This window comes from Solea senegalensis, unplaced genomic scaffold (genome assembly GCF_019176455.1).
Source record: "Solea senegalensis isolate Sse05_10M unplaced genomic scaffold, IFAPA_SoseM_1 scf7180000017714, whole genome shotgun sequence".
Classification (NCBI taxonomy): Eukaryota; Metazoa; Chordata; class Actinopteri; order Pleuronectiformes; family Soleidae; genus Solea; species Solea senegalensis.
This window is the reverse complement of record NW_025322504.1, coordinates 71,070-84,266: the sequence shown is the minus strand read 5'-3', so window position 1 is coordinate 84,266 and position 13,197 is coordinate 71,070. Positions and strand designations below refer to the sequence as shown.

Sequence of the window (13,197 nt, the reverse complement as noted above, 5' to 3'; positions counted from 1 at the left end):
GATTATGAATTAGGCACATCACTGAAACCTTAAATTAAAGTGAAGTGAAATTTTGAAACAGCAAGATTGGAGGCCAATGCTGATTTTAAACACACGTCTAAATATCTGGCAAAAAGATTATCAGTTGTTTGCCTTCTAGGCAGCACTCAACACTCCACCTTGTACCAAATGAAAAAAGCAAAACGCAATACCAATATTCATCTATACATCAATCTTCTACTCTTTTATCCTCCTGAGGCGGTATACACCCTGGAGATAGGTCACAATACCACTATATCATTACCAGATTTTCTGCTGGTGCCAGTGTGTGTGTGCCTGAGCTTGTTATTTTTAAATCAGAGATACTATAGTTTATAGTTAGAACACTCATTTATTGGAACCAAACACACCACATCTGGATGTTTCCAACCCAAGTTACATCCAACATGCTGGTTCCTTGGCCTTTGACCTTTCCCTATATAATTTTACTCCCACAAAGCAAGCAAATTATTTTTTATGGAAAGGAATTCTGGGCCTATCTGATTAGGAGGGTTTGTAAGATTATCAACCATGGCAAACAGGGTGCGAGTATTGTTGATGTTCTGATTAATAAAAGTGTTGCTGTCTATCATTGAAAATGTTTGTTTGTAGAGGTCATAGTGAATTTGAAGTTCGTTTTTTCTCCACTTGTGTTCTGCTTTCCTGCATTCTTTTTTTGTGATCAAGATTACACACCAGATGTATAGAGGAAATCGCAAACAGATATGGGAAGTAATTAAACAACTCAAAGAAAAGAAAGTAAAAGCCCAGTGCCTTTTTCTCTAACTAAGAATGCATGTGGACTACGGCAGTTTCTCCACCCTGGCAGATGTGGTGCCCACACTAAAGGAGCTGGGGATCAGCATAAAGGTGGATGATGGAGAGGCCTTTCAGAAGGACCTGCTGCCCAGTCACTGGGAGCTGTTACAGAGTACACAAGTGTTTTTTTCTGAAATTAGATTCATAAGACATATCTGATTAGTTTACAAAGGAAGATACAAAGAAACTGAAACTGAAAGAGTTATTATTATTCTTCCCAAAAATTAATCGCATTTTTGAGGCCTTTCCCAATGCAAAAACGGAACATTTAGAAAACAGCACCTCCTGTTGGTGACAGAAAATACAAAGAAAATTCCCTTTCTTCACAATTATGTGAATCACTTTTACGGAGATCGTTGTATTGAACTCAAAATTGGTGAAAACACTCAAAACACATGGTAGATGATGCATGCTGAATATGATGACAAATCGTTTAACAGTGTTGCCATGGCAATGATGCAAATTTGGATTTTTGCGACAAAAAAACAAACTGCTACAGCTTCGCGAATCCTGGTCCAATCTGAACCAAACTTGCTAAGATTGATGATCGTGCGGCCCTGAAGACGTCTATATGGAAATATGCCCTGGTGACGGCACACAATATGATGGTGTGATACAAGCTTGTCCTTATATATGTGTATATATATATATATATATATATATATATATATATATATATATATATATATATATACATATGATATATTTGGTATTTGAACAAGCTTGTCCTAGAGCTTTTGTGTGATCACCTTCAAACTTGGTGAGGTCACTGTGGACAAGTTGAGGATCTTAAGTTATTTAAAGTATGTTGGTGATAATTCAGATTTTTCACAACAGACAACAAAACTCTTATATAACTTTGCGATGGAAGGTGTGATCCCAACCTTGCTATGATTGATGATGGATAGTTGCTGAAGCCGAGTATGTTGCTGAAAATGGTACATTTTGAAAACAGCGCCTCCTGGTGGTGGCAGAAAATACTAAAAAAACAAACTGTTACAACTTTGCCGATCCTAGTCCGATCTGAACCAAAATTGCTAGGATTGATGATCGTCCGGCCCTGAAGACGTCTATATGAAAATATTCAATTTCGAAAGTGCCCCACGGTGACAGCAGACAGAATTACATTTACAGTTTTTATAAATAAATGCCAAATAAATGAAATCAATAAAACAAAACGAGTCCTACTCTAAACCTTTGTTACCAAACAAAAAAAAACCTGTCCTCTCTAAAAACAAGAGTTCAAAATAATTGTCAAAATGTTACATGGGTGGCAACGCTCCACCGCTAAGCTCGGCCTCATCTCCTCCCAGGTGCAGCTCATGATGATCAGCACCTGGTGGAAGGATAGGGGAGGGAGAGAGGAGAGAAGAGGACAAGAAAACTAACATAATGCCCCTGCTGGGCATGTAACACCCCCACCCATACAAGTCCAAACACCTTGTTTGGAACGAAACAACAAAATCTCCAACCCTACTAACTATGCTGCACTTGACAGTGCGTCAGCAATAATATTTTCAGATCCCTTCTTATGGCTGATTTCCAGATTGTAATTATGAACAATAAGTGACCAACGCATAAGACGATGGTTATGGTTGTACATGTGATGAAGGAATACTAAGGGGTTATGATCTGTAAAAACCTTGTAGGCTTTTCACTTGACCCTAGGTAAACTTCGAAATGCTGCAAAGCAAACAAGAGTGCAAGAGTTTCTTTCTCAATAGTAGAATACTTAAGTTGGTGTTTATCAAACTTGCGAGAAAAGTAACTCACTGGGTGGTCGATGCCCTGGTCATCCTCCTGCAGAAGCAGTGCCGCAGCACCAACTGCACAGGCATCTACTTCCAGCTTAAAGGGGGAGGTGAAATCTGGGGCAGACAGAACTGGAGAGCAACAAAGAAGACCTTTCAGGCTGTTGAATGACCGCTGACACTCACCAGACCAGACAAAGGGCTTGGAAGGACTGGTTAAGGTGGTCAGTGGGGCTGCCACAGAGGAAAAGTTTCGGCAAAACCGGCGATAGTACCCAGCCATCCCAAGGAAGCGGCGCAGCTCTCTTCTGGTAGTTGGTACTGGAAACTCAGAAATGGCGGGGGTTTTCACATTTGCTGGACACACTTTTCCTTGACCAACCTGCTGACCCAGATAAAGAACAGTACCTTTCCAAACTCACATTTGGCAAGGTTCAGTGTAAGAGATGCGGCAGATAAGCGCCAAAAAAACCTCCCTCAGTGTGGTTATGTGGCTAGCCCAGTCATTTGAATACACCACAATGTCATCTATAAATAGGCCTTACAGTTTGAAACATCTCCTAAAACCTTATTTACTAGCCTCTGGAAGGTAGCAGGAGCATTGCATAGTCCGAAAGGCATAACTGTGTATTGGAGGAAGCTGTCAGGGGTTGCATAGGCTGAAATTTCAGACGTCTGGGGGAGGGTTAAAGGAACTTGCCAGTATCCCTTTAACATGTTGAGTTTGCTAACATACCTCGCAGGTCCAATCTCATCAATGCAATCGTCAATACGAGGTAAAGGATGTGCATCAGGGACAGTAATTGAGTTTACCTTTTGGAAGTCAGTACAGAATCTCGGACTTCCATCAGACTTGACGTCTAGGACACAAGGAGAACTCCAGGAACTACAACTCGGTACTGCAAATCCATTCAGCAACAAATAGTCAACCTCCCTTTTCATCATCTCTCTCTTAGCTGGACTAACCCGATAGGCCCGCTGTTTGATTAGTATAGGGTTCGTCAGGACGATGTCATGTGTGATGACCAAGGTCTGGGAGGGAATATGACTGAAAAGGCTCGTATGAGTCATGTATGAGTTTGGTGATGTCAATACTCTGGTCACTAAGGAGACAAATAGTGAGGCAAATCAGACAATACCTCAGTGTTGCTAAGTCTCGCCCCCTGTGGTGTAGCGTTACGCATCACCAGGCCTTCAGCAGCAGCGGAAGTCGTCACCTCCGAAAGTGAAGCCATAGGTGAAAACGTTTGGGTTGTAGGTGGCCCCTTTTCATCCTCTCTTGGGCGGTACAGTTTCATCATGTTGACATAACATACTCTGGTCTGCTGCCGGCGGTCAGGGGTTTTGGTGATGTAGTTTGTATCACTCAGTTTGCTCTCCACCACATAAGGCACCACATAAACTTTACCAGGGCTTTGGTGATCACTGGAGCTGTAATCGTCCGGAGGGGTACAGCTTCTTGGAACCTGGTGGAAGCACACATGACGGTTAAAAGAAACTGATTCCCAGCTTTAGTTTTTGGTTGTGGCCCCACACAATCTACAATAACCCGATCAAATGGTTCATGTGTTACTGGAATGGGACAGAGAGGAGCGGGGGGAATTACCTGATTTGGTTTACCAACCATCTGACTTACATGACAAGAACGACAGTACTGCACTACATCAGATTTAAGTCCTGGCCAAAAGAAATGTTTAAGGACTCGGTTATAGGTCTTTGTGACCCCCAAGTGTCCTGACCATGGGTCATGAGCTAAGGACAATACCTGAGAACGAAAAACCATAGGCACTACAACCTGATAAATCCCACCCCAATCACCACCAGTCCAGCGGCGCATCAACAGGCCATTAAGGACATAGGCTATTTTCTTCTGCTTAGCTTCTTCCTGGCCAACAACTGTTGATGGACATTTTAAGAGTGTAACATCAGCTTGTTGGGCTGCAATAAACTCTTCTCTAGTAGCTGGCAAGTTTCCAACCAGAGGGACGATCTCATGTCTCCCTGCTGGGTGTCAGGTTGATGGTTTCTTTGACTGAGCTCTTGTAACCGCACAAGCAGGAAAAATCTAAGAAAGTGGGTGTGTGATGCTCGCTGACTCTAAAGTTAAATCAATTTCAATTCAATTCAATTCAATTTTATTTGTATAGCGCCAAATCATAACATATATTATCTCAAGGCACTGTACATAGACAACATCAAGGAGAACATAGAACCCCAACAGTTCACACAATGAGCAAGCACTAGGCATCAGTGGAGAGAAAAAACTCCCTCTTAACAGGAAGAAATCTCTGACAGAACCTGGCTCAGAGATGTGCAGTCATCTGCCTCGACCGATTGGGGTGAAAGGAAAAATGGGGGAAAGGTGGGGGACAGAAAGGGGGGAGAGAAAGGACAAGAGGGAGATGAGAGAAGACAGAGAGAGACTAGGAGCAGATACACAACAACTGTATCAGGTTACAAGTTTATACAGTTAATGATATTGATTTTTTAATTATGGCACAATAATAATGGTGATGATATGGATAGCCTCAGAAACTTGATCTTGATCCCGCAACCTGCATGATGAGAATACAGAGAGAGAGAGAGAGGGAAGGAAGGAAAGACACAAACTAGGGAGAGAAAGAGACAAGGTTAATGACATATAAAAAGTCATAATCATATCCTGAGTGTGAGAGAGTGAATGTGCATGCACCACAGGAAAATCGCCCCGCAGTCTAGTTCTATAGCAGCATAACTAAGAGATGGTCCAGGTTTCCCTGAACCAGCTCTAACTATAAGCTTTATCAAAAAGGAAAGTTTTAAGTTTAACTTTAAATACAGAGAGGGTCCGCCTCCCGAACTATCATTGGGAGCTGGTTCCACAGGAGAGGAGCCTGGTAACTAAAGGCTCTGCCTCCCATTCTACTCTTACAGACTCTGGGAACCACAAGTAAACCTGTATTTTGTGACCTAAGTGGTCTATTAGGGTGATAGGGTAAGACTAGGTCTTTCAGGTATGAAGGGGCCTGACCATTAAGTGCTTTGTATGTGAGGAGGAGGATTTTAAATTTAATTCTAAACTGTACGGGGAGCCAGTGTAGAGAAGCTAATACTGGAGTTATGTGGTCTCTCTTTCTAGTTCCTGTCTGAACTTGTGCTGCAGCATTTTGAATTAACTGAAGGGTTCTAACAGACTTGTTGGAACATCCTGATAATAAGGAGTTACAGTAATCTAATCTAGATGTAACAAAAGCATGAACAAGTTTTTCAGCATCCTGTAAGGACAAAATGTTTCTAATTTTCATAATGTTCCGCAGGTGGAAGAAGGCTGTTCTGGAAATTAGTTTTATGTGTAAATCAAATGACATTTCCTGGTCAAAAGTAACTCCAAGGTTCCTCACAGTGGAACTGGAAGCCAGGGTGATGTCATCTAAAGTGACAATGTGATCGGAAAGTTTTTCTCTGAGGTGTTTAGGGCCGAGTATAATGACCTCAGTTTTTTCTGAGTTTAAAAGTAGAAAGTTATAGGTCATCCAGGACTTAATGTCTCTGAGACATTCCTTGAGTTGAACAACCTGATTTATTTCATCTGGCCTCATTGATAAATATAGCTGTGTGTCATTTGCATAACAATGAAAGTGTATGTTGTGCTTTCTAATAATGTTCCCTAGAGATAGCATATATAAGGTAAAAAGTATAGACCCAAGCACTGAGCCTTGTGGAACTCCACAATTAACTTGTGTTTGTAATGAGGCTTTATCATTGATTTAAACCAGCGGAGGGCAGCACCTGTGATAACAGGTCCAGAGCATTTATTTGCGGGAGGGGGGGTCATGTGCAAAAGTACAGTCCATGGGGGGTGGGGGTAGCAAGTATGTTACCATGTCTGGTCTGGTTAAGCCTTTTCCCCACTCATGGTCACAGCTGTGTTGACCTGTTGATCACTTTTCAGCACCTGTGTGATAAACAGCGGCGTTTGCGTCATTACGCACGGTGGGAGCTCTCCTCTGATTTTATTGACAATGCCAACGAGGCTTGTTTTCTTGGCTTGTAATGTTTTTGCAAACTCAAGGGAAGTAAACAAGTGTAGTGTTCCTGCCCTTTCCTGTGTAAAGCTCCACCAATTTCAACACCACACTGTCTGTGAGCCTCTGACCTGGCCTCTGCATCTCGTCTCTAAATGGCGCACCATTTACCATGTATTTAATGTTGCCGTCAGCAGGGGGGAGTGGGGGACAGCAGGAAATAGGGTAAGATGGCGTAGTGTTGGTTGAGGAGTTGTTGGTGGATGTCTTGGATTTTGGAGTTGAAAAAAGACATGAGAGTGTCGCAGTGGGCAGTTGAGAGCAGATGTGGGGCGAGAGTATCAGGGGGTCGTAGGATATTGTTGAGGATGGAGAAAAGGGCTCTGGTGTTTCTTTTGTCAGAAGTGATGATGTTGGCATAGTAAGTTGGTTTGATCTGTGGAGAGAGCGTCTTTGCAGAGAAGGATGTGGTCGTAGTACATGTCGTTGTGAATTGTGAATCCGGTTCTGGTGTGCAGGCGTTCTAGGTGGCGCTAGGTCAAACAATAAATTAACAGAAAAGATTGATTGATCAATGGGCTATAAAGTCTTGCAAATGTTATCATCGCCATATGCCTCCAAACCAAATCTCGATCATTCACAATCTAGCAATAAAATGATCAGGGCAGTTGTTCCCTATCCTAAAGTACTCAAAGGTTTGTGTAATGATTTTTGAAATGTAGGACGACATTGTAGGACATTTGAGAACAAATGAGCCACCCACTCTCACAATCACACCTGTGGTCAATTTAGACTGTCCAATTTACCTAATCCCCAAATTGCATGTTTTTGGATTCTGGGAGGAAGCCGCAGCACCCGAAGAAAACCCATGCACACACGGGGAGAACATGCAAACTCCATACAAAAAGGCCCTTGTTCGTACCGGGTCTACTTGCTGCAAAGGCCAGAGTGCTAACCACGACACCAACCATGTGGCCCAAACCATGTGGAATCCTTGCATTTAAATAGCAGAGCTGCCAACCTACGCATTTAAATAGCATTAGCATTAAATAGATTCACATTTTGATATTTAACCACACTGCTACGATGTGTCAATTCAAACTATGTGAAAATGGACGGCTTTGAGTTCATCCGTTCACGTGCAGCAGCCCACAGGCTACAGTCTATGGGTCTAACTATCAACTTTAGCCGGCTAGAAAAGACAACTTCAACCAACCATTGCACTCATTTCCATCCCTGGAGAGATGCCAAATTGCAAATGACAAAATAGATTTTATCCTCCTCAGTCCATCTTGATAATCCTGCTGGTTTTCCATGGTAGGACTGTGCTGAACTCCGTTCCAACACTAAATGGACCGGGTTTGAGAATGTGAATTTGTTAAGTGCATTCATTTTAATTATAGACCTGTAAACTTCTAGATGATATATAAGATTATAATGACGTGACCGTTTTAACGCCACAGCTGAAGAAATGTAATGTTAGTCCCACAATGAGGAAATTTACAGTAAAGCCAGAAAGCAGCAAGAGCTGCTGCAACAGGCTGCCACACAGGAGACACTGATTGTTAAGAGTTTCCAAAATGTAGTCTGGGAAGTCTTGTAGCCATTAAACAACCTTATGCATTTCCTTTGTTTGATTTTTTTTTTTTTTTTAATCCTCTAGGTTTTATATAACACAGCAGCTGTGTACTGTCGAATGGGCCAGTGGGATCAGGCAAATAAAGTTCTGCTGTCAGCCAATCAAGAGAGAGGAGGCAGTCGAGGAGGAAACATAGAGGTGGCCCTGGACAACATCCTGGTGAGTGTTAACAGAGTCCTGCATGCAGGGCCGGCTCTACCTAATTTTGTGCCCAAGGCGAGATTGCTCTCCGGTGTCCCCCCCCCCACACACACACGAATTACACCAGCCAAATGAACAATCACACATGTTTAATTTGAACAACAACAGCAAACAGCAAAAAATCACAACTTTCAAGTATTGAATTACAGCAACCACAAGAACAATCACAACAGTTTCATTTGAACAACAACAACAAACTTTCAGGTAACTCTTTCCAGCGTGTCTTTCCTGGACTTCCTTGCAGCAAAAGCAATCTGATCCCTGATCCCTGCTCTGACCCTGAGGTCACCCGTCATGTGTTTCAGCAGCACCACATTTTAGGAACATTATTATTTATTCATTTGTTAATATTTATTATTTTCAAGAGAGAACACACAAATGAGGGCGACTGGGAATAGAAAATCATTTTTATTTTCATTGTTTTAAAAAAATGGCACTCTAGGCGACCGCCTATATCGCCAATGCCAAGAGCCGGCCCTGCCTGCATGTATCAATTTTTTCAAAACCCAGCGCTGATACTTGCCAAAATCTGTAACGGAACTTAGTAACTTAGTAGTAATAGCATAAACGGATTTATTGGACATGAACATGTATGAAGTACTTTTACTGAGTATGTTAGGAGAAATCCAGGGTCAAAATTCACTTTTCACAACAAGAATTTGTATTTGTAGTAGTTTATGATTTTACTTTTAATTGATAAAGTACCTCTTCGTACACAAGTATTATAAAGTACTTTTACTTTGTCCTGGTTGATATATCAACAGTCAAATTTCATTTTTGACAACAAAAATGTTTTGTTTTTCTATCTTTCAAGTGGTATAAAATTAGTAGTTTATAATTTCAGTTTTATTGGATAAAGCTTTTGTACTTCATACACAAGTCGTATGAAGTGCTTTTTCTGTAAATCCAAGGTCAAAGTTCACTGTCCCATAATAATAGCTACTAATACTACTCCAAAACCACTCAGTAAATGTTTTTCCAACCATGGTCCTCAGGGAAACACAGCATAGTACACACATAATGAAAAATTTAATTATATCTCTTCCTGTAAACAAAGAGGAAGGAGGTCCTAGCTCCTGTCCTGGTACCTGGGGGTGTGGTGTTTCGTCCCAAAAAAGAGGATGTGGAGCAGCTTCAGCAGAGAGACTTTTTGGGCAAAGCAAAGGTAGTGTGTCCATGTGTGTTTGAAATTTATATTCATATTTTTATTTTTCTCCTCTTCAGAACCCTTGGGGTCCCCAGACCTGCTACTGATAACAATTGTTCAAATGACTGCAATAATTTAGAATCTTTCTAAATTGTTTACTCTTACATCTCATGGCTTTGAGAAAAAATAGTGTGAGAGGTGGGGTACACTTTGGAGACATCACCAGTCCATCACAGAGCCAACATATAGAGACAAGCGACGAGGAATCATTATGCAGCCTACACATTGGGTCTTGCTTGGTGTGGTAGACTCCAGTGCTGGGCATGTTTTCTGTGCATTTTCTATTTTCTATGCTATGCAATCATTTCTTTTCAGTCATCTTGTTATTTACTCAAGGAAGAGACAGAATCGTTAACATCTTTTTATTACTTGCAAAACAATATATGTTTCTTTAAAGAAGCAAATACATTAAATTTATGATTATATGCTTGCAGGTGATTTCCTCCATGATTCCCAATGATGATTTTGGAGGCTTTGAACCTCTGAGGCCACAGGTAAGGCTAACTAGCACTGCCCATTAAGATGTTGTTGTGAGTGTGTCCCTTTAATAATTTTCACTCTGTCTTCTACACAGAAACCTGGCTTCTATGAGCCTAAGGTGGACGGAGCTCGGTTAGTATTATTACTGATCAATCCCAAATCACTAATATACACTGGGCAGGTGCAAGTGATTACTTAACAATCACCAGGTGAGGTGCATGAGGGAATTAGGGGAAGACAGATGACAAAACAACGTGACAGGTAACATGAACGTTTACCAAATAAAAGGGGAAGTGAAAATCAAACCCAACACCAAAAGTGACATGAACTTAACATGACTTTAAACATAAACTAACATAAGAACTGACTAAGCTAAGAGACTATGAGAGAGAGAGAGATATTAAAGGGGACATATTATACCCTATTTCCCCAATTAAAATAGTTCCCTGGTGTCATAATGAACGTGACATGCTTTGGTCAAAATACCATAAGGATGAAGCACCATAGCGATTCAATAACCCTGCTAAACCCGCCCCTTTCAGAACACTCGGTTTTGGGGATCCAGAGCTGGGGATCAGCGGTGGCGATCAGTGGTGCTGTCCCTAAGTCTTTTTAACTGATTTACTGATTTAGCACAGGGAATTCAATTTCGCCTATACTTACACTAAGGGGGACCACGAAAAAAGGACTGCGTATTCTTTTTCCACACTTTGGCGACTGGTAGGGCCTCCAGAGTCCCAAATATAAGTATTAAAATGGTTAAAAAGTTGATTTTGCATAATATGTCCCTTTTAATTATTTGGGAAATTAAATACATCACCGTTTAACTAAAAGTACAATAAATTCGGATTATCCATGACAATACTGGTCAATACAAAAACTGGCTGCAATTGATTGGCAAGATTTTGTCAGCTATAGTCAACAGGGAGAAATAGACTACACATGTAATAAAAAGATATTAAAAATAAAGTAACAACCGTCATTTAGCCAAATGGAACGGTGTAAAAGTACCGTTCTTTCTTCAAATATATACTCAATTCAAAGTAGAAGTATGTTGCAATAAAAATACTCTTACAAATTACAATTCATGTGGGCAGTCTTTTAACTTTTGCATTACAAGGGTGTGCCTGTGTGCATGCGTCAATAGCGAGAGTCTATGGTAAAGATTTGTGCGCCATAAAGGAACTGGAAATACGCTGTAAACAAGCGAGAGAACGTTTTTTAACTACATTTGAATGCAGATTACACAGACTGTCACAGTCACAGACTGTATTATGTGTAGCTCCTTTATTTAAATGTTCCATGTTTTTATAAATTTTAGATGATTCCTATCTTCTTCTTCATGTGAGACTGGTGGGGCAGTGTCCTCTATGGATGGGCTGCCACTGATGGTTATAATAATATAAAATATTGGTTACTATCTGATGATATTACTATTTCTAAACATTATGTGAAATAAAATGGTTGTGGATCTGTGACTTATTCTTTTCATTGACTCAGGGATTCTCGATACATGCGCCTAAGTGTACCTTACGTGGCTCAAGAGCAAGGACACCTGACTGTGCCAAGAGGGGCCGTTGTGTTCATATTAGCTGAGGAAGACAGGGATGGGATAGCAACTGTCATATATGATGGACAGGTGAGGTGAGATATACACCAGACATGAAGTGACTATGTAAGTGTTGTGTACATACATGATAGAAAAAGCTTGACTGATTACAAAACAGATAATGATAATAATAATAATAATAATAATAATAATAATAATAGTCATGATTGTTTAACAACTGCAAGATTAATCTAATGTTAAGACATTTAATCTTTGAAAACACAATTATTTAGTATTTAGTAGACAGAGCGTTTCTTTCATTGTACAACCCTGGTTGCTGATGTGCGAAAATCATTATTTGTTATTATCTGCTTTTTTGTTTATATTTTCAGTTTTGTATAATTTTTGTTTTTCCAGAGAGGACTTCTGCCAGTGTCCGTGCTTGAACCAATTGATGTCAGGATCTCCAAAGGCAAAAAGGAGAATGTAAAGATTTACTATCTGTGTCCATAGAATAATAACAATTGTTTACAAACTATTTTCTTTATTTTATTGTCATCACAATGAGAATTTTAAACCAAAGAGTTGTCTGTTTCAACTTTAAACAAAAGAAAATGTTGTACGCCTTCCGATATGACTCCACCATTACATTACATTACATTACATTACATTACATTACATTACATGTCATTTAGCAGACACTTTTATCCAAAGCGACTTACAAGGTAATTGCCCTGAAATGGTTGATAGATTGATCAATATCATCAGTCACGGCTCCTCAATTTAGAAGGTTTGATTTGTACTTTTTTTTTGCTTGGGTCAGGGGGTTAAGGGTTTGTTAACCTCAGTAATAACATGGTGTTTTGGCAGATATGTATTTTGTTTGTGTTGATAAGCGATGAACAGAAATGGAGTGAACTAATTAATCCCATTAGTCATTATTTTATGTTATGGAACCTAAAACCATAAAAGTGCTCTTTCATGTAACTTTCTGTCTTTCCTTCCACAGAAATTTCCCAATGGGATTCCTTTCCCACCAGGACTCATGCCACCAACACGTCCACGTCCACCTAACCCCAACCCTGCACCTCCTCCTCGTGGTAAAAAAAAATCCAGATATCTTCTTCCTTTTCGCAGATTTTAAGACAGAAAACACTCCTATAATTGTAATACTAATTTATAGGGATGCACGATATATCGGCATTAATATTGTTATCGGCCGATGTTCGTCATTTTTTAACATATCGGCATCGGTTCAATGAGTAAAACTGCGCCGATTTTAACAACCGATGTTTATACCCGTCCAATTGCTGTTTGTGTATGGGTGTCGGGAAGGGGAGGCCATGCGGCATTTGTTTGGGCATATGACAGTGTCAGTGACGCAAGCGCAGCACAAGATGTGTGTGTGTGTGTGTGTTGAGGAGAGAGAATGTCAGCGGTGTGGGTGATTTTTCAGGGTGTCAATAGAAGATACGCGAAAAGCATTATGCAACACTTGCAAAGTCGAGGTAATGCGCGGAGGGTTCCGC

General features: G+C 40.6%; 1 protein-coding gene across 2 annotated transcripts in view; it reads left to right on the top strand.

The window, feature by feature from the left end:
- LOC122764857 (NADPH oxidase activator 1-like) overlaps positions 1 to 13,197 on the top strand; it is a 38,695-nt gene that overhangs the window by 12,041 nt on the left and 13,457 nt on the right. For both annotated transcript variants that reach the window (XM_044018817.1, XM_044018818.1), the window contains 7 exons: positions 8,256 to 8,390; positions 9,490 to 9,597; positions 10,074 to 10,133; positions 10,214 to 10,251; positions 11,620 to 11,758; positions 12,086 to 12,154; positions 12,678 to 12,768. In XM_044018817.1, coding sequence (XP_043874752.1) covers positions 8,256 to 8,390; positions 9,490 to 9,597; positions 10,074 to 10,133; positions 10,214 to 10,251; positions 11,620 to 11,758; positions 12,086 to 12,154; positions 12,678 to 12,768 — 640 coding nt within the window. The remainder of the gene's footprint in view (positions 1 to 8,255; positions 8,391 to 9,489; positions 9,598 to 10,073; positions 10,134 to 10,213; positions 10,252 to 11,619; positions 11,759 to 12,085; positions 12,155 to 12,677; positions 12,769 to 13,197) is intronic.